The 21,108-nt window shown below is 39.6% G+C and overlaps 1 protein-coding gene across 2 annotated transcripts in view; it reads right to left on the bottom strand.

The window, feature by feature from the left end:
- The window catches only part of taf1 (TAF1 RNA polymerase II, TATA box binding protein (TBP)-associated factor), a 160,428-nt gene that overhangs the window by 42,593 nt on the left and 96,727 nt on the right, over window positions 1–21,108 (bottom strand). For both annotated transcript variants that reach the window (XM_060832748.1, XM_060832749.1), the window contains exons 23-28: window positions 20,439–20,558; window positions 20,029–20,204; window positions 12,038–12,279; window positions 8,876–9,089; window positions 4,956–5,121; window positions 4,126–4,337 (exon numbers count right to left, since the gene is read on the bottom strand). In XM_060832748.1, the coding sequence (XP_060688731.1) occupies window positions 4,126–4,337; window positions 4,956–5,121; window positions 8,876–9,089; window positions 12,038–12,279; window positions 20,029–20,204; window positions 20,439–20,558 (1,130 nt within the window). The remainder of the gene's footprint in view (window positions 1–4,125; window positions 4,338–4,955; window positions 5,122–8,875; window positions 9,090–12,037; window positions 12,280–20,028; window positions 20,205–20,438; window positions 20,559–21,108) is intronic.

The raw sequence follows: 21,108 nt of genomic DNA, 5'->3' as shown, positions 1-21,108 counted from the left end.
ACAGGAATAAAGCCCCAGGAAATCCTGGAGCTTCCTAATCATTTACATCTGTTCTCCTGGTCATGACCTGCCTAATGGAAATAGGTTCCTCCAAGAACTGTATCTAGCCTCTTATAATTTTATACATCTCTTCAGAATCTTCCCTCAGTCCCAAAGAAAACGGTGGTCTAGCCAACATTTCTCTAAAGCAGCAACCTTGTAAATCTCTTCTGTATCCTCTCTAATACCCAAGTCTTTGCCACTAAAGCAAAGTACCTCCCAAGTCTTCTTCATTACAATATTTACCTGTCCTAACTTTGGGCATCTGTATTTATTACACTCCTTGATCTTGCTGTACCTCTACACTTCTCAAAGTTGTATCACATAGTGTGGTACCCCTGATTTGGTTATCTTCCCCAAATGCATTACCTCACACTTTTCTGGAATTACTTCCATTGCCAGTCTTTTATCCACCAGACCATCCATGGAGAACTCCCTATATCCACAGCTTTTTCTTCATTATCAACCAGGTGGCCAACTTTCATATCTTCAAAATTAAGTCTCCTATGTGGAGATTCAAATCATTGCTGCATAAAATAACCATCTACAAACCCAACATTAAGTGCCGTGGAGTCCTACTGGAAACAGGTTTTCACTCACAAAAGAACCCATCAACTATAATCCTTGACAACTGCCAGTGAGCCAATTTTGGATCCAAAATTATCTTCTCAAAAAAAAAATAAAAATGATCAGAGCTGGAAGTGTCAATGTTCTATAACCTTTTGAATTTTAACGATGGTTCATCAATCTTTGGAGACAGAGTTCTACAGTACAGGTGGAGGCCATTTAACCTACAGAGTCTATCTTATGTAACTACAGAGCAGTCCTACCAGAATCATTCCTTCATGCTATCTCCACAACCCTTAAGTTTATGTACCTTAAGTATCCATTCAATTTTCTTATGAAATCATTCATCATATTCCATTCAACCATCCTTTCTAGGAGACATCCACTCGTTGCACAAGCTGTTCTTCACAATTCCCATGAATATCATCAATAAACATAAATCTGTATGCTCTACCCCCTGCACCATCAACTAATGAGAACACCTTGTCATCTAATGACTTAGTATATGTCATAATCTTACGTAAGCCTGTCATATATCTCGTATACATCTGTTAAACCTACAACTCAATTTCTTTTATTCCAAGGAGAACAACGGAACATCAAGCAAAAGCTTAACAAGTGGGAAAGGACATGATGGTATGGATGGCAGACAATTTACAACACAGGAAATACTTCTGTCAGTAACTGTCAAAATTTCTCTCATAGCCTTGTTCTCTGCACAAGGTTCTTGTGTTTCAAACATTACCCTGGCTTTTTGATCAAACAATTCCTAAAACAAAGCAGTCAGTCTTTTAGGAGGTCTAAACTTTTAAGAAATTACCCAGAAACTCTTTTAGTCATAGCTTTGAATTGATGATTCACCATAACCTACACCCAACCCTCAAACAAAGTAAATAGTTATGAACTCATAAACCTTCATAATTCTTTCAAAACCATAGCTATTCAGCCTAACTTGCACATCTCTGGACACTATAGGGAATTTTTAGCTTGGCCAGACCACCTAATCTTCACATCTTTTGACGGTTGGAGAAACCGGAGCACCCGGAGGAAATGCATGTAGAAACTGGGAGAATGTGCAAACACCACACTGTCAGTAGCCCAGGGCTGGAATCAAATCTGTGTCCCTGATGATGTGTGGCAACAGTGCTAATCACTGGGCCACTGCGCCCACCCCTCGTCATTGTGTCATTCCCCTTTGTGGACAGTCGTGGTTCAACAAGGCAGCTCATCCCCACCTTCTCAAAGGCAACGAGGGATAAGCAATATATGCTGACCCAACCAACAATGCCCATTTCCCATGACTGAATTTTGATTTATTACAAAAGGAACACAATGTTTATACTGTATGAGAGGACAGTCCTACTGGACAAACTGACTCTGAATGGTCATGGCATCATCCCAAAATATGTGCAAAGAATGACTTTCCACTATTTTATTGAGTTGAAACAAGCACAATGTGCACATATTATTTCTGTTTGCATCAGTGGACTAGCAAACCAGAGGCCCAAGCTCATGTTCTGGAGACACTGGTTCATATACTACTCAGGCAGCTGGTGGAATTTGAATTGAGTTATGACAAAAATCTGGATTATGAATCGAGTATAAGGTGACCAGGAAACTTCCACTGGATCTTGCAAAAACCCATTGGATTCACTCATGCTCTTTGGAGAAAGAAATCTTCCATCCTTACCTAATCTGGCCTATGTGTAACTTCAGACCTACAGCATTCCAAATGGTTGACTCTCTAAAAAGGACTCAGTTCAAGGGAAATTAGGTATGGGCAACACATGCTAACCTAACCAGCAACTACCACATTTCGAGAAACAAAGTGAAAAGGAATTCAACCCATGATATTTAAACGAAGATTGGCAGTGAATGGCTAGTCACCACTAACTCGTGAATTCTCTATACCAACACCTCTACCAATCAGAATCCAAATTGCCAACCAATCAGCACATGCTTAAGCAATCTAGATGTTGATTTCCCTTTACATTGGTATTTCTTGTGCCTTGCCCTGATGAATACAAGAAAAAAAACCTTCAATGAAATATGCATTTTTTCAGCAATACCAATCAAGAACGGATGAAGGGATGGAGGGATTTAAAAACAAGGATTCCTCAGTGGAAACTATAGCAGTTGGGGAAGAGGTGGGAATGTAGAAGGAAGAGATTTAATTATTGATTAGGAGCTTATAAAGCCTATTGTTTATAATACTGCAGGTGCCAAACTTCAAGGTTGTTATTAAGGCCATGTCTGCCATTTGAAATGAGGATTTAAAGCTGAATCACAACTGCTCACTCACTCAGAGTTCAATGATAGTCATTAATGCCTTAGGCCCAGGAAAGCCAGAGTTTAGCCTGATCACCATCACTCTGGAAAACCCTAAGGTAAACAGCAATACTAGGAAATGATCAGAAATTACCTCATCACTATCAGTTATAACAGGAGGAAAACAGCTGATGATATCCTGGTGCTGAGTTGATTGACTTCCATAACAACAATAATCTTGAGGTTGTGTTTAACATTAACTAATGGAGAGTTTTCTGTGTCCACTCACCCTCACCCCACCCAGAGCCTTTGTTACATCCAATGCTTTCAGCTATTTCTTGATATAATGTGGTGAATCAAATTTGTTGAAAACATGTGATTTTGAGGACCTCAGAGGGAGGCAAGACAGATCATCCACTCAATATTTCCAGCTTAAGGTGGCTGCACTTTCTCCTTTTCTTGTCTACTTCAGAGTTGGGATCCTTCATCTTTGAGTATGGCCTATGTAAGGAAACTCCTTCTCCAATTACTTGTTGAATTATGAATCACCATTAACAACTAGATATAGTAGGACTGTCAAAGTTTGATCTGATCTCTTGGTTGTGGGATCACTTCCTTCTATCAATAGCATGCTGCTTCCGCAATTCGACATCATTATAGTCCTATGTTTGATAACAACCTTGTCTAAAGTATTATAACAAAGGAAATCTAAATCTACTTGTTAAATAGATTGAGTTTCAATCTTGGAATCTGCTTCCTCACAAAGGGAACTTTCATATGCATTCTCTCTGTATCAAGAAATCTGACAATATTAACAACTTTCATTTACGTCGTACTTTCAAAATACAAAAAACAAATGACCCAAGATACTTGAGAACCTCAGAAATATGTAATGGTGCCATTTATATATGTCCAACAAAGTAATCCAGATTGACAGCGTCTGTTCTAATTTACAGCAGGTTTCCATGTTGCATTGAGATCACCTTATTTGACAGAATATCACAGACTGAAACGTAAAATCTTTCAATACAAATTTGGACTGGCCAAACCATTATCACTGAGTTTAAACAAAAGCACACAATAGATATAGATCACTTGTATCAAGGTCCCTATAAAATATATGAAGGGATCCATTTCCCTTCCAATCTTTAAAATGTAGTTCCTCGTTGTTTTCTTCAATATTTGCTCATACAAATTAACTGAGCAGAATTTGTTTCTTCCACTTATCTCTAGCTACAATTTCTTACTTACCTTTCAATCAGTTGCTTGCCCAACACAATTTTGGTTCCTTCCACTTTAATAAGTTCTTCATTATCATTAGGTATAACAGTTTTTTCAAGCTCCTCTTCCTGTTCCTCTGTCATCGCAACTGGGTTACTTGGTGGTGCATTTGTTTGGTAATACAGAGGACAAAACTTATTGGTCCTCATGTGGCCAATGGCACCACAGGCACCACATTTTAGCTGTAAATAGAGAAATGAAACTGTCCCAGACCATCGACTTACAATATTTTTTTAAAAACTCCATTGTCTAGCTAAGGACAAACCATTTACTTATACTGACAATAAAACAAAGAAATCCTCGATAAACGGGAGCAAATCCTGATAGCTATTTCATTCTCTCTGCTAATAACAGTGAAAAATTGAATACTTTTTAGAATGAAAAAGTCTGGGAATTGGTGAAGAAAGGCAATGTGGATGGCACGGAGCCTTAATAAAATAGAAACACAGATAATTTCAACATATAGTAGAAGGCTTCTCAGATTATCTCACTGCCCTTATCTCTGCAATCCTTGGAAATTATATCAATTTACAATAATTTCACTGAACATTTTTACAAGTCCTTCCATTTTGATATAAGGGCAATTTTTCAACAAAATAAACATGTCTAATAGTTCATCTGAAATCAATCTGATGAAGTACATTATAGCATTGAGTAACTATTTACTCTACAAGTGAGAACAGAGTTGTGTCAAGACCGACATGAATGAAATGTTCGTAATTTAAGTTTAGAAGCTACAAATTAAACTGGTTTCAGCCCTTTCTGCTTGCTTAAAAGCAATGCTTGTCCAGGATGATTACCTTCAGGTCAGGCCTTTCTTTGACTTTTTTGGGTTTTTTCTCTGGCGGTCCTTTCAATTTTTCCTTCTCCTGATTCCGTTTGAGTCGCCGGAGTTGTTCCTGAATTCTGCGCCGTTCTCTACGCATTTCTTCACGGTGTTGCTCATCAAATAGAGCAAATTTGCGGCTAAGGAAAATAAAAGAATGAGTGACATAAGAATTAAAACATTTTTCATAGAGATTTCTGCTTTTTATGATCTTTATTCATTATCTATTGAATCAGAATTTGATAAACTTATGATTATTCTCTCCAAGTAAAAGGAAAGTCATTATAATCTTACCAGACTATATGGCCACTCTCTCATTACAGAGACATGACTGGCAGTTGTGGCTTAACCACGCGCTAGGCAAGGGGAGAGGTTGAGAAGGAGAATCCTTCAAGGTAAATCTCTATTTAATAATGAATCCAATTATACATCTTTTGAAGACTGCCCCTAATAGAAAGCAGTCTATTCCTTACAGCCCATATTCACCTCAACTGAATTTTGTCTATCATGGACTTACTCAATTGCAGGTTCTGCCCAACCATGTTTGTTAGACCCTGACTGTCTTATTTGGTTCAAAAATATTTTGTAAAAATAAAATCGAAAATCTCTATTCCTGGCATCTTTTTTACTTTAACATCAATGACTTCATTTATATAGCAACTTTAACAGAGTAAACTTACTTAAGATACTTCACAGAAGTGTAATTAGATAAAATTAGGAGAGTTGAAGGAGGAACATTATAACAAAGTTCGGTTAATTTAAAGGCTTTTAGGAAGGTTCTAAAGGAGGACAAGTACTGAAGCCTTGCACATACGATTTGGATACGACCTGAAGCATTGATAGTAATGAACTTCTTTTGAAGTGTAGTCACTATCACAGTACAGAATATACAGAAGCCAACACACAAGACTCCATTGCATTAATAGTCAAATAAACTGCTTAAGTTATGTTGATTGAAGATAACAGACAAACAAGTGAATTATAAGCAAGAGTAGACTATTTGGTACTCACGTATGCTGTCATTCAATACATTCATGGTTGATTGTTGCCTCAACACCACATTTCTGCTGACTCTCAATAACATTTGACCTCCTTGTTAGTAAGCATCAATCTACCTTGTTTTAGAAGTTAGCTGTTGCCCCACCTTGTCTCAGTCAACCCTCGAACCACAAGGGATGAACTCAGATTTCTTCAGTTTCCTCATTTCCCCTCCCCCCACCTTGTCTCAGTCGAATCCCTCGAACTCAGCACTGCCTTCCTAACCTGCAATCTTCTTCCTGACCTCTCCGCCCCCACCCCACTCCGGCCTATCACCCTCACCTTGACCTCCTTCCACCTATCACATCTCCATCGCCCCTCCCCCAAGTCCCTCCTCCCTACCTTTTATCTTAGCCTGTCTGGCACCCTCTCCTCATTCCTGATGAAGGGCTTATGCCCAAAACGTCGAATTTCCTGTTCCTTGGATGCTGCCTGACCTGCTGCACTTTAACCAGCAACACATTTTCAGCTCTGATCTCCAGCATCTGCAGACCTCACTTTCTCCTCCAAGATACTAAGTGCACAGGATGATGGGACTTGGGAGTAGGAGTAAGCCATTTGACCGTACAAGCTCGCTCCACCATTCAATAAGATTCTGGCTGATTAGTTGTGGTCTCAATTCCAGTTTCCTGTGTGGATCAGATTACCCCTGACAGGACTGGATGCAGAAACAACATTCCCCTTCTTTCTAAATCATGACTCACCATCTCAAGATATGAAGTAGACAATCTAGACCTGAGATTAGAAAAGATTTCTTGACTTGGAGGGTGGTAAATCTTCAGAAATCTCCAGCACAAAAGGCCTTGAAAGCCAAGGCACTGAATACATTTAATAAGGAAGTACAAAGGTTTCTGGACAACAAAGGTATCAAGGGTATATGGAGACAGCATAAGCATGGTAATGAGGCAGAAGATTGGGCATGACCATTGTGAATGGTGGAGTAGACTCAATGTTTCTGTATTTTTGAGTCCTCGAAGCTGCCTCAATCAGAGTCACATCTTCCTTTTCATGACTACTGACTAAATCAGAAGAACCAATCCTATAGGCTATGACTGCCTCTTGGAGTTAATTGTCCAGATAGCTTTCTCCCTCCCAGAGGCACCACAGTTTATGCAGCTCAAACTCAAAGCCAAAACGTCTTTAGCTTCAGGCAGGAAAGAGGTGTTTGCCCTGATTACAATGACATCTTGGGAATTGCCTCATCATGCTGTCTTAAAATATCACTTGCCTGTCAACATATTGTGTCTTAACGAATTTATTTTATTAATTTATAATAGTAAAACAGAGGGCAGCATGATGGCTCAGTGGTTAGCACTGCTGCCTCACAGCACCAGGGTCCCAGGTTCGATTCCAGCCTCAGGTGACTGTCTGTGTGGAGTATGCACATTCTCCCCGTGTCTGCGTGGGTTTCCTCCGGGTGCTCCAGTTTCCTTCCACAGTCCAAAGATGTGCAGGTCAGGTGAATTGGCCATGCTAAATTGCTCATAGTGTTAGATGCATTCATCAGAGTGAAATGGGTCTGGGTGGGTTACTCTTCAGAGGGTCGGTGTGGACTGCTCGGGCTGAAGGACATGGTTTCCACAGTGTAGGGAATCGAATCTAATCTAAACACTATTACTCCTAAGAAACTTTGTTACAACTAGGAAACTTTACTCATACCAATAAAACTTCAATTTCTCATAAACTTCCTGAGCTTGAAAAAATGTGAGAGAACAAAGTACTCTCCTATCATCTAGCAATTGTCCTGTGATATCACTTATTATTTTTCTCTGAATGGAGGTCTCACAGACCTTACAGTGTTATAGAAATCAGATTAGACCAGTTATAAAATTAACTAATTTTGTCTGCTCTCTAGCAGGAAGAGACTTCATAGAACTGTTACAGTACAGAAGGATGCCATTCAGCTCATCATGCTTACAAAATTCTATTATCCAATACTAATCTCCTGCCTCTTCCCCTTATCCCTGCACACCATTTCTATCCAAATAATCATCCGATGTCTTCTTGAATGAATGCTTAAATTTAACATGCTTGCACCACTTTTCAAAGCTATGCATTCCATACCCTAACTAACCACTGTGTGAAAAGTTTTTCTCACATTACTTTTGCTTTGTTTGTATATTAGTTTAAACATACACCCTCTCGTTCTTTTTTCTTGAACAAGGAAGAACAGCTTTTCCCTGTCTACTCATGCTTTTGAAAACCTCTACCAAATCTTTCTTCAGGCTTCTTCAACAACAAGTTTCAACTTCTTCAATAGTTAACTTTTTCCTCAATAACTCCTCATTTTATTCCTAAATAGTGTATTTCAGTTAAATGCTAATTGCAAACAAACCTAGATGTTTTTTGAACAAAAAGAGATTCACCCTTAAGATTCACTCCCTTATTCACAAATCTCTCGCTTCACATTCTCATTGCAAGCTTCACTGCTTGGCAAGAGTAATATTTTATCTATTGCTTCCACTGAAGGAAGCAGCTAGATCTTTGGTTTATCAGCTCAAACATTTCACTCAAATCATTGTACCTCTGACCTTGGAGCATTCACCTAATGCAATACTTGGGAATCAGCCTGAATTATGTGCTTAAAAACTGCAATGTCTTTGAAACATTTCGTCTCAAAGGTAGCAATGCTATGCTGAGTCCTGGCCAATGGAGAAGTTGAGGGATCATTTCACTGCAAAGGACCCTTTGACTGTTATGTGCTGCTTACTGCAAACACATTCAAAAAATTTAGTATTTTACAAAACCAACATTTTGCAAGCTATGTATAGTTCAGATTTAAATTTAAATTCTAGCATTTTACCAGAACAAAAAAGTTTACAGCCTCAACTAAAAAACAGCTAACATTCCACTTACATAAAATCTTCATCTTTTGTTGTCCGTATTCTAACATATGCATCAATTACAGCAGCCTTCCTGACAGTTTCACATCTTACATACTCCTTTCCATCTTCATCTCGGAATGTGCGATAAATCTTCAGACGCCGCCCTGTTGCTGATGAGTTAAGACTGGTAACAGAGGCAGTGTCATCATCTTTGTGAAACACTCCAGGGGTAGGAGTGCTGCAAGCTGAAAGATTTTTAAAAAATAATTATCAGATTGTTTAATATCAAATCTTTTAGACATGTAGTGTTTAATGTAAAGATGGAGAAATTAGATCTAAGTGCACAAGCAGCCATTTATCCTCAAATCAGATCTGAGTGTCAATCCAGCTCAGATTCATGTGATAAAAGTCTGTTCCTCTTCTGGTTGTCAGGGTCCTGCGTAAAATAGGTCGCAATCAGTTCCAACTGTGCACAGCACTAAATTGTGCCCACTTTAATAGTAAACTATCTCATTTAAGAAGGCCAACAGATGGTTGGTGAGGGTACTCATGATGTACAATATTAGAAAAATGTTGAGGCAGTTTTATTCTGTAACTGTCAGTATTACAAATGTCTGAAACTTTATGTCAACATTGTGGGCCTGAAATAGGAAAGATTCATTCTTTGACTCTCATGAACACAAGAGTTTAAAGTGTTAAAAAGCTTTGCTTTGAAATAGTTATTTTGGAAGCAAGAAGCAGCACAACTAAGAAATGGTGAAGTAGTACAAGAAAGATATGGTGATAGTTTAGAATTTGGTATATTTTGGAGAATCCAGCTGCTGCTCACCCTTATCTGTGCTGCAGAAGGTTGAGATACAATTCCATGCCACTGGCTAGCCTTGTATCTAATTTTTAAATCTAAAATTAGTATAGCATGTCAGCTACTTATTGCTGTTAAGCCCAATTCTGCCCTCATCTCAATTTCACAGATGCAGCTCCAACAGAAGTCACTCATCTAGGTTTCGGTAATGATAGTGATGAACAAATAATGTTTGAGAATAATACCTATCCTAACCAAACAATTCATGATTTGAACACAATTCAAAAATGTTTTCAACTGGAGAAATACTCTCAAAATTGCAAAATTTTGCTTGCAGTAGCCTATCAATTAATATATTCATCTCCCTTTAAAGTAAAATCAAACCTGAATTGCTTTGAAATTAAGCTCCCTAATGGTCTAGTTTGTAAAGATAGAAATTGGTATGTAACACAGATAAGAAATTCGATCAAAAATTCTGCTGAAGGAGCTGAATTCACCCAGAATTTAATTTCAATGTTATTCTCGAAATTGCATCTTGTTTTGTTTCTGGGTCAGTAGAGATTCCCACTTCTGATCGCAGTCTAATGACATTTGCCATATAGATGCCAAGAACCGGTAAGATTGATCCCGGCTGTGATACATTCCAATACTCAATATCCAGGTCAAGGCATGAAGACTAACAAGAACCAGAGGCTCATTGAGACCTATGGAACTACATTCCAACGAGAGAAAGCTGATGGATGAACCAACAGAACATCACTGATTACAACTTCAAGAGACTTCATTATCTGCTATCTTTTCCAACCTCATTACAGTCAACAATTTAGTCATTTCTAGTTTAACCAATTCCATAGTTTAATACCAAGCATTTTGCCCAACAACAAGCACGTCTACTATGCAAAGCTTTACTACACTAAATGGTTAAAACAAAAATTAGCAACTTTAAAATTTGTATTCTACAGCAAATTAAACCTTAGGTGTAATAAGTTCGCAACTGGTTCTCAGTTTTGTTCAACTGTGTCTAATGTTTAATAGATTCAATACATATTGGGTAATCAATTTGATTAACATAGTTAGAGATTAATGTACATGTGCAATCAGGAAATCTATCTCAAACTATTTAGACAAAATTCAACATTTTCTATTTAATGTTAATTTGTAAGAATCCTACTCATTGACTACAGTTCAGCCTTCAACACTATTACCCCCTCGAGATTAATTACGAATCTTACTGATCTCGGACTAAGCCCACTCTCTACACCTGGATCGTCAGTTTTCTGAGCCGCAGGCCTCAGTCAGTGAAGATTGGGGACAATATTTTATCCTCACCAACACTCAACACTGGAGCCTCAAGGGATGCATTCTCGGCCCCCTACTGTACTCATTGTATACCCATGACTGCGTCACCAAATATCAGACTAATTCTATTTACAAGTTCGCTGATGACACCACCAGAGTCGGTTAGAATCTGAGATGGCGACGAAACAGACAACAGAATAGGAGGTGGAAGACTTGGAAAATGGTGCACTGAGAACAACCTAGCACTCAATGCCAGCAAAACCGAGGAACTCATAATTGACTTTTGATGGGATGTTACTCATGCCGCCGCCCACCCCCCACCTTACACATTAACAGCACAGAGGTGGAGAGTGGTCATCCACAACAAGCTTTTTTGGACTCTTCATGTGGACGTGCTGGTTACAAAGGCCCAACAACGTCTCTTCTTCCTCAGGCAGCTGAGGAAATTTGGCATGACAGCAAAAACTCTTGCCAACTTTTACAGGTGCGCCATTGAGAGCATTCTGTCTGGATGTATCGCTACATAGTATGGCAACTGTACCATTCAAGATCAGAGACGGTTACAGAGGGTGGTGAACTCTGCCCAGACAAACACAAAGGCCAACCTTCCATCTACAGAATCCATCTACCAGGCCCGATGTCAAGGAAAGGCTGCCAGCATTCTCAAAGATCTATCCCACTGTGGCAATGCTTTTCTACAACCTCTATCATCGGGGAGAAGGTAAGGTTCGACCCTACTGTTGTTAGAACACTGAATGGACTCTCAAACTCTTAACATCCGCCTATACCTGTGTTTTTGTTTTTACCACTGTTTACCTATTATTTTACCTATCTATGCTACTTAACCATGTGATCTGCATGTATTGCCAGCAAGATAAAGCTTTTCACTGTGCCTTGGTACACGTGATAATAAATTCAATTCAATTCAATTCAATTCATCATTTAACCTGCACTGACATCCTGTACCACCTACCTTCAAGTCTACTTACTGCAGCACTCAGTTTCAGATACTCTTGCTGCTGCACCTGTCCACATAAAGTTGCAGCTAAATCTTACTTAGCAGACAGTAAATATTGAGCAAGTATCACTCACATGAACCTTTCCTGTCTTTCTTCTCCTTTTTATCACGGTCCTTATCATTCCCAATTTCCTCTCCCATCAACATCCTCTGCAGTTCTTTACGCTCCTGCTCCTCACGCTCACGTGAAAGTTGCGAGCTTGTTTTCTTATTCTGTAACATATTTTCAATATTTTTTCCCATTTCCTCAAAATCGCTGTCTTCCGCAGAACTGCTGTCTGTGTCTGTAGAGAGAACCTCCGTTGAAGACAGGACCCTAAAAGTAAACAAACAGTTTTGGTACTTTCTGCAATTACACTTGTCAATTCTGTGAAAAGTAAACTTATCAACTGCAAACAAGATATTAAATAATGCCTTCATCAACTAGTTTGAAATTCAGTTCAGTGATGATACTGATGTGGAAGTTCAGCCCATATCTCTCCCTTAGTTTCAGGAAGAATGTTTTGTAACATTTTTTAGATGCGAACTGACTAATCAGTTCTCCTGGTTTAAAAAAATAGCTGGTGACATTTTTAAGAGACACTGATGTTGAATTGCACCATCCTGCATGGTACAACTTATTTCTATTATGTACTAAATATTCAAATATGCAATGGAACAACAGTTCACAAAATGGACAAACAACATAATTCTTCTTTCAGAATCCTTCACACCTGGGATTTAGTAAGCTTAGTCGCCAATAAAGAAAAATCACAAGTAGCTCAAGTTGAATATGCATGCAAAAGCATGCAAGTATTAGTGATTGTTTTAGATGCACATTGATAAACATTATCACATGATCCCTCGGACAAAATCATCCTAAAGATAGAGTGAATTCACATACCGTAAAGTCGCCGAATGTCTATTTGGTCAAGATATATTAAGGCTATAAATACCTGAAGTTGCTGACAAGGCAATGTCGCATGCTTTTAAAGTTAAAATACAAAGCTGTATTTGAATCTTCGAAGGGGAAGGAAAGTTTGAGCTCAACTTCTCGGCCAATTACTCTTGAGGCAATCGTGATGCGCCATCTGCCTGAACCGCTGCAATCCATGTTTGTAACTGTACTCCCACCGTGGTTGGGACTGAGTTACAGAATAACAAATCAATGGCAAGGAAAATCAGCCATGTAGCCAGAATGGTGTGTGACTTGAAGGCCAACTTGCAGCAGTGATGGTGCCATGCCTCAGCTGCCTTCATCCTTCTCAATGATAGTGTTGCCTGATGAGGCTTGCTGAGCTCCCACAGTGCATCTTAGATACAGTGCACACTGGCGCCACAGCGAGCTGGTGGTGAAGAGGGGTACGGTCTAAAATGGTAGACAGGCTGTTGACAAAATAGCCTGGTTTGCCCTGGGTGGTGTCACAACTCTCAAGTCTTACTGAATTGCATTCATTCAGGTTGTCAAGTATTCAATCAAATTCTTGATATGCGGTTTAAGGGTATCAGAAAGAATTTTAAAAGTCAGGTGGCTGACTCACTCAATAAAGAACATCTAGCATGTGATTTGGTCTTATAGATACAACACTTACATGGCTGCTTCAGTGACTCTCAGAATGTTGGTGGTGGAGGATTTGATCATTGCAATGCCATTGAATATAAAGAGAAATTGATTTGATTCTCTCTGATTGCACTTGGCTATCTCCTGACACTTGTGTAGTATATTTGTGACTTGGCACTTAATGGTCCAAGCTTGAAAGTTGTCCTGGTCTAGCCGTCTGCTATTCACTCATCTTTTGAAGAGCAGTTTTGTTCAGGCTCTTTGATGCCAACCAGTCCAATGCTAATTTGATGTCAAGGACAGTCGCACACACCTCACAAATGGAATGCAGTTTTTGTTGTGTATGTTTGAAGCAGGGTTGTGAACTTGGCATAAATCAAACTGAGCATTGATGAGCAAATTATTGATGATTAACAGTTGCTTGATACAACTGTAAAGGATGTATTCTACTGCTCCTGATCATCAAATAAAAGTAGACTGATCGGAAGCTAATTGGTCATGTGGATGTGACCTGCTTTCATGTGGACACACAACGTTCCACTCCATTATGTCGACAGCAGTGTTTTAAGTTCATCTAAAGTCACAGCAAATTGTGCAGCAAAAATCTCCAGCATTAGTGCAAAGATGTTGTTGGCATTCATAGTCTTTGCTGTATTCACTGCTCTCAGCTGCTTCTTGTTAAAAAGGCAGAGTAATTAGTTGAATGAGCTGAAGACAAACTTCTATGATTGGTATGTTAGGACACCTCCATTATGGATGTTACACTCTGCAATCCTGACTATTAAAAGGCAAGCCATTTTGGACCAAGAAGAAGAAGAACCCCTTCACTTATGGGATAGTGAATTTGTGGAATTTTCTAACCTGAGAATTGTGGAACCTTAGCCATTGAGAAAGATTAATGCAGAGATTCACTGATTTCTAGTTATGATAGATACCAAGAGATTCGTGAATAATGTGGGAATATGGCATTCGGTAGATAATCAACCACAATCTACAATGGAAGTGCAACTATGTGGGGCTTTTAATTTTTTATTCATTCATGTGACATGAGTATCGCTAGCTGGCCAGCATTTATTGTCCGTCTCTAGTTGCCCTTAAGAAGGTGGCATTGAGCTGCCTTGTGGAACTGCTGTAGTCCACATGGTGTGGGCTAACCCATAATGCTAATAGGAAGAGAATTCCTGGATTTTGACCCAACAAGAGTGAGGACCTGAAATATATTTCCAAGTTAAGATAGCAAGTAGCTTGGAGAGGAATTTGCAGATGGAGAGGTATTTCCATTTATCTACTGCTCCTGTCCTTCTAGTTGGAAATGGTTGTGGGTTTGAAAAGTGTTTTGACGAATTTCCACACTGCATCTTGTTGATACTGCACATTCCCACACTGAGCATCAGTGGTGGATGAAGTGATTGATTGTGGAGGTGGAACCATTCAAGCAGGCTGCTTTGTCCAAGCTTCAGTGTTGTCAACTCTGCACATATCCAGGCAAGTGGGACAGCATTCCATCACACTCCTCACTTACGCTTTGTAGATGATGGACAGGCTTTGGGGAGGGGAGTTACTCACCCCGGTAATCCTAGCTTGTGATCAGCTCTTACTGCCACTGTCTATATGTGACGAGTCCACTTGAGTTTCGGATCAGTGGTAAACCCAAGGATGTTGCTAGTTGGGGATTCAGTGATGATACCACCACTGAATATCAAGGGGCGGGAGTTAGACTGTCTCTGATTGAAGATGGTTGTGGCCTGGCATTTGTTGGGCACGAATGTTACTTACCACATGACATCCCAAGCCTGGGTATTTTCCAGATGTTGCATTTCAACATCTGAGGAGACACGAATGGTGCAGAATATTGTGCAAACATCAGCATACATCCCAACTTCTGACCTTATGATGGAGGGAAAGGCAATTGGTGAAGCAGATGATGGTGGTTAGGCCTAGGACACTATGCTGAGGAACTGGAATTGAGATGACGGACTTCCAACAATCAAAACAATCTTACCTGTCAGGTATGACTCCAATCAGTGGAGAACTTGGCCCGGAAACCCATTGAATCTAGTTTTGCTAGGGTTCCTTCATGCCACATTCGGTAAAATACGACCCTGATGTCAAAGGCTGTCATTCTCACGTCACCTCTGGAATTCAGCTTTCTGACAATGTTTGAACCAAGATTGTGATGAGGTCAAAAGCTGAGTGGAACCCAAACTGAGCAGGTGCTGCTTAAAAGTGCAGTTGATGACACTTTCCATCACTTTACTGATGATCAAGAATAGACTGATGGGGTTGGGGGTGGGCAGGCAATAATTGGCTGGTTTGCATTTGTCCTGTTTTTTGAATGCAGCACATACAGGGGCAATTTTCCACATTGCCAGTGTTGAGGCTGTACTGTAGAGTTTGGCTAGGGGTGTGACAAGTTCTGGAGCACAAAGCTTCAGTCCTATTGCCAGAATGTTGTCAGTGCCCACAATCGTTGCACTATCCAGTATTTCCAACCATTCTTGTCTCACATCTATTGAATCGAATTGGCTGAAGACTGGTTTGTAAAGCTGGAGGAGAGCAAGATTGATCATCCACTCAGCACTTTTAGCTGAAGATTGCTAGGAATGCTTCGACTTTATTTTTTGCACTGATATTTTGGGTTCTTCCATCATTGAAGATGGGGGTATTTGTGGAGCCTTCTCCCTCAGTGAGTTGTTTAATGTTTAACATCATTCATTATTGAATATGGCAAGACTGCAGAGTTTAGATGCGATTCGTTGGGCATTGGGTCATTCAGCTCTATCATTTGCTGTTATGCTGTTTGCAATGCAAGTAGTCCTGCTTGGCAGCTTCAACATGTTGACACCTTATTTTTTGACATGCCTGGTACTGCTTGTGGCATTCCCCTCTGCACTTTTCATTGAACCAGGGTTGATCCTCTGGCTTTGTGTTAATGCTCAAATGCAGGATATGCTGGGCCAAGAGGTTGCAGATTGTGCTGAAGTACAGTTCTGCTGCTGTCAGTGACTCACAGCCAGTCTTGAGAGTTGCTAGATATATTTGAAGTCTGTTCCATTTAGCGTGGGGATAATAACATGAAATACTATGGAGGCTATTCTCACCGTGAAGGCAGGACTTCATCGAATCATAGAGATGTACAACATGGAAGCAGACCCTTTGGTCCAAGCTGTCCATGCCGACCAGATATCCCAACCCAGTCTAGTCTCACCTGCCATATCCCTCCAAACCCTTCCTATTCATATACCCATCCAAATGCCTCTTAAATGTTGCAATTGTACTAGCCTCCACCACTTCCTCTTGCAGCTCATTCCATACACACACCACCGTTTGTGTGAAAAAGTTGCCCCATAGGTCTCTTTTATATCTTTCCCCTCTCACCCTAAACCTATGCCCTCTAGTTCTGGACTCCCCAACCCCAGGGAAAAGACTTTGTCTATTTATTCTATCCATGCCCCTCAATTTTGTAAATCTCTTTAAGTGTTATACTACCCAACATTGCCGCGGACATGATGTTTCTGCTGCCGGTAAAGATGAAGTCAAGTGTACTTTTCTCTCCTGCCAATGACCCAGTCTAACAGTTACGCCCTTTATAATACAAAGAGCTTGATCAGTAGTGCTGCTGCCAAGCCACTCTTGGTGGTAGACACTGAATTACCTTTCCCAAAGTCTCTTTTGCACCCTCACCACCCTCAGTGCTCCCTCCAAATGTTGATCAACATGAAGTAGTACTGATTCAGCTACCTAAGGAGGACGGTACATGGTAATCAGCAGGAAGTTTCCTTGGCTATGTTTAACCTGAAGCCATGAGATTTCATGGGGTATGGAGTCAACACTGAGGATTCCCAGGACAACTTCCTCCTGAACATGTATGATTGTGCTGCCACCTTTGCTGGGTCAGTCCTGCTGATAGGATAGGGCATATCCATGGATGGTGATAGTAGTGTCTGGGTATGATTCTGTGGATGTGACTATGTCTGACCAGTCTCTCACACTATTCCCAGATATTAGTAAGGATGACTTCACAGGGTTGACAGGGCTGTTTCTCCCGCTGTCATTTCTAGTGCCTAAGTCAATGCCATGTGATCCATCGGATTTCATTTCTTTGTTGAGACTTCACAGTGATGGATACAACTAAGTTGCATGCCAAGTCATTTCAGAGAGCAATTGTCAGTTTTAACCACAATTCTGTGGGTCCGGAGTCACATGTAGATCAAATTAGGTGAACATGATAGATTTCAGGTGGGTTTTTCCGACAATGATTTCATGGCCATCTGCAGATATTGGATTGATTGAAATATCTGTTGTGTCAGGGTTCAAACTTGGGCCCCCAAAATATTCGCTGAGTTTCTGGATTAAGTCTAGTGATACTACCACGACAACATTACCCTTACTGAATTACTTAGTCCTGCTTCTAGATATGCAAATGTTTTAGCCTTTATTTGCAGTTAGTTGCTGGGCTCTATCAATGAAAACTGGAATATTCATGGCACCTTCTTGTTCAGTTGTCCCCCACTATTTACCCGAAAGACCTGTACTGTGCTGTGCTTTTCTATTCTATGTTCTATTTACAACCGTATGTGCCAACAATACAAAGCTTTGATTTGACTCACTGATTTTGGGATCACATGATTCTACCTTTTAGAACTTCTGCATCAGAGCTTCACCATACTGACACTTCACTTTTTAGGAACAGCTGGAGTTGCACTTGTGCACTTTTCATTTAAGAAGGGTTAATCTCCTGACTTCACAGTCATGGTAAAGTTACAGAATATGTCAGGGCATGAGGTGATAGATTGATGGAATACTGCTGATAGCCCACAGCACCTCATGGATGTCCAGTTTTTAAATAGTGGGCATCCTCAATATCAGGACGTGCCTTTAACTCATCAATGTTCAATGTTGAAATGTCAAGAGTGTCAGACACATTCAGAACAATTATAATTGGCTTCACATTGATATAGATAGATGATGATGTTGATTGAATAATATTGTTAAAATGTATTTTATTAAATTAGTTTTAATTCAATTACATTGCTATGACCAGTGTGTTGGTTTGAGAGAATTCCACTAGTGCAGCTTTCTAAGGGGTGTAAATTTCTACAAGAACTGTTACAACTCATCTGAAAAAGTGCACTGGTGTCAAGCTCACTGCTTCACAAAAGTTAATGATTTATCCAAAGTACACAAAACCCCCAATTTATTTATCTGATGGAATCAGAATAACAAAATACACTGTCCAGGTTCCTGCACTTAACAAGAACTACTGGTTAGTACAAACAAACCCTAGTGACAGGTAAATGAAGACTTTAACCTGGTGTCTTGTGATTTCTGACTTTGGCCACCACAGTCAAACTCCAGCACCTCCACACCACAGATAAACAATTAACATATACCTCTCCTAGACAAACTCTCATCCCCTTTCAAAGCCCTGCATGCAAATACAAACAAAAATACACTGGAGTTATGGGCGGAAGAAAATATCACTGGGAAACATTGTTTAACAGCACCAGTCCTCGGGATTGGTGAGATGGTCCTTTTGCTTCCCAAAACATTTTGTTCTCTGATCTCTTTCTCCAGAATCTTTCAATTTTTCACAGGTGGCACAGGATAATTTGTACACTAATTATGAAGTTTCTTCGTTAATTTTAAGGCAACAGTTTACAGCAACTGGTAATAAAAAAAACAGCTGCCTTTCTTCAGCCTTCAGTTACTTTCACAGCTGAGAAATAGAGACACAAAACCTGTTCATTCATCAGTCTGGAGATACTACACCAACTAGTGTAAGCATCAAGGTGTTCACCTACTCAAGAGTCAATTAGCCAATTGTTATCAAGCTTATGACCTCTGACATCCATAACTTGACACAACCGCACAATCAACAATCAATCGCTGGACAAATCTCACTCTGTGCATACCCCAGTACCATGGAAGTTTATCTCTCCACCCCTCCTTCTGGAAAAGCAGCTCTGTAAACACGATTCACAATGAGTTCCAGTCATTTGCTTTTAGAAGTATAGCAACTCCTTCCACAGCCCTTGGTTTTAAAGTTATTTTTTTCCAAATTTAGTCCACAATCAAAAATGAAGAAAAATAACAAAGTTCAGCCTTTACACTATGTTATTCTAAAAGAGTGCTTTTGACAGACTTTTAAATGAAACAAAGTGTTTGAGAAACTCAGCAGGTCTGGCAGTATCTGAGGAAAATGAAACAAAGTTAATGTTTCTAATGAATTCAATTCTCACAACAAAGAACTTCAAAATAAATAAGATCAATAATGAATTGTTCATTTGGTTCTCTCTCCACAGGTGCTGCCAAAGGGACATTTCAAGTCCAAGAGTCCAAAGATGTTTTCATTCTGAAGAAAACTCAAATTGGACGTTTGTTTCCTCTTCAGAGGTTTTGCAGTTCTGTTTATTCTTATTTCAGCTTTTGAGCGCCATTTTTATTTTGGTAGACAATGATACCTATGAGGCCAGTGTTTGATGCAAAAGCATATTGAAGCTATAATCAAGAGCAAAATCTTACTTGTTCTGAAGGTCAAAGATTCGCTGACACTCTTCCTTGTATCGCTCCTGATGCTCAGCAACTGAAAAACGGGACCCACGAGCAAATTTACTCATGGGAGTATCTCCAGACCGGGCCTGTTCTGTTGACATTGTACGCACAACATCAATAACTTCCCATCGAGATAGCTTTTTAATCTGTTACAAATAGAATTTAAAATATCAAATAGAATATGTCAACCTTAATATTTAAATCTGAGCAGAACTTTAGAATACTGCAACAATTTATAAATGACACAAAGAAATTGACAATAATTCTTAATCCAAATCGTTTGTTTGTGTTAAAAATCAAAGTTAATCCTACTATCTGCTGCAGAACTGATAAGTAAAAAGGATTTATTGCTGGCAAAATTGGGAAACGGAATAACTTACCTCTTCTTCTGGTACTCCAAACTTCCGAAGGAGCTGTTTGGCATTTTTCAGAGACAGGCGCCGCAGATCAGCATCTGTTCCTGTCACTGTCTTCTTCACAGGTTGTGGCTGGTTGTCATCCTGGAAATTGAGTTGAAAATTGGTTCACTAGATTTTTTTAAAATGTAGTGAGGCTACTTACTTCAATTTACAAGGGCAGAGATAAATGCAAGAGTCAATGTTTAGTTTCAACTAAAAATCTATAAAATTCCAAGGCAATTTTTTTGAAACTTGCAACACATTTTTGCTGTTAACAGTTTCAAACATAAAAACAGAGTTCTCGAGAACTACCACTGGGTCCTTCGGCATTTAAATTTTTTAGCAAAATTAACACTTTTGGTGGGATCAAATTATTAGACCTTATCACTACTCTAGTGTCCACAGTGATAACTGGGCAGAGATTCTAATATCAATGTCACATTTGGCATTCATTTTGCTTGTTTGTTCAAGTACTAAATATAGAGGTGATGTGCTTCGAAATCTTTACTGCTGGCCAGCATCAAAGACTGCCTTAATGCCAAGCAGATGCTGGCTGAAAATACATATCTCATTTTCCAAGTACTCAAACTATCTTCTGTCAAAATGCAGAAGACGTTCCATACAATCTCATCATCAAGATGAATCACTTCAC

Source organism: Hemiscyllium ocellatum, chromosome 11, assembly GCF_020745735.1.
Source record: "Hemiscyllium ocellatum isolate sHemOce1 chromosome 11, sHemOce1.pat.X.cur, whole genome shotgun sequence".
In the NCBI taxonomy this organism is placed as follows: domain Eukaryota; kingdom Metazoa; phylum Chordata; class Chondrichthyes; order Orectolobiformes; family Hemiscylliidae; genus Hemiscyllium; species Hemiscyllium ocellatum.
The sequence above is the reverse complement of the archived record's forward strand: the minus strand, read 5'-3'. Positions and strand labels throughout refer to the sequence as shown.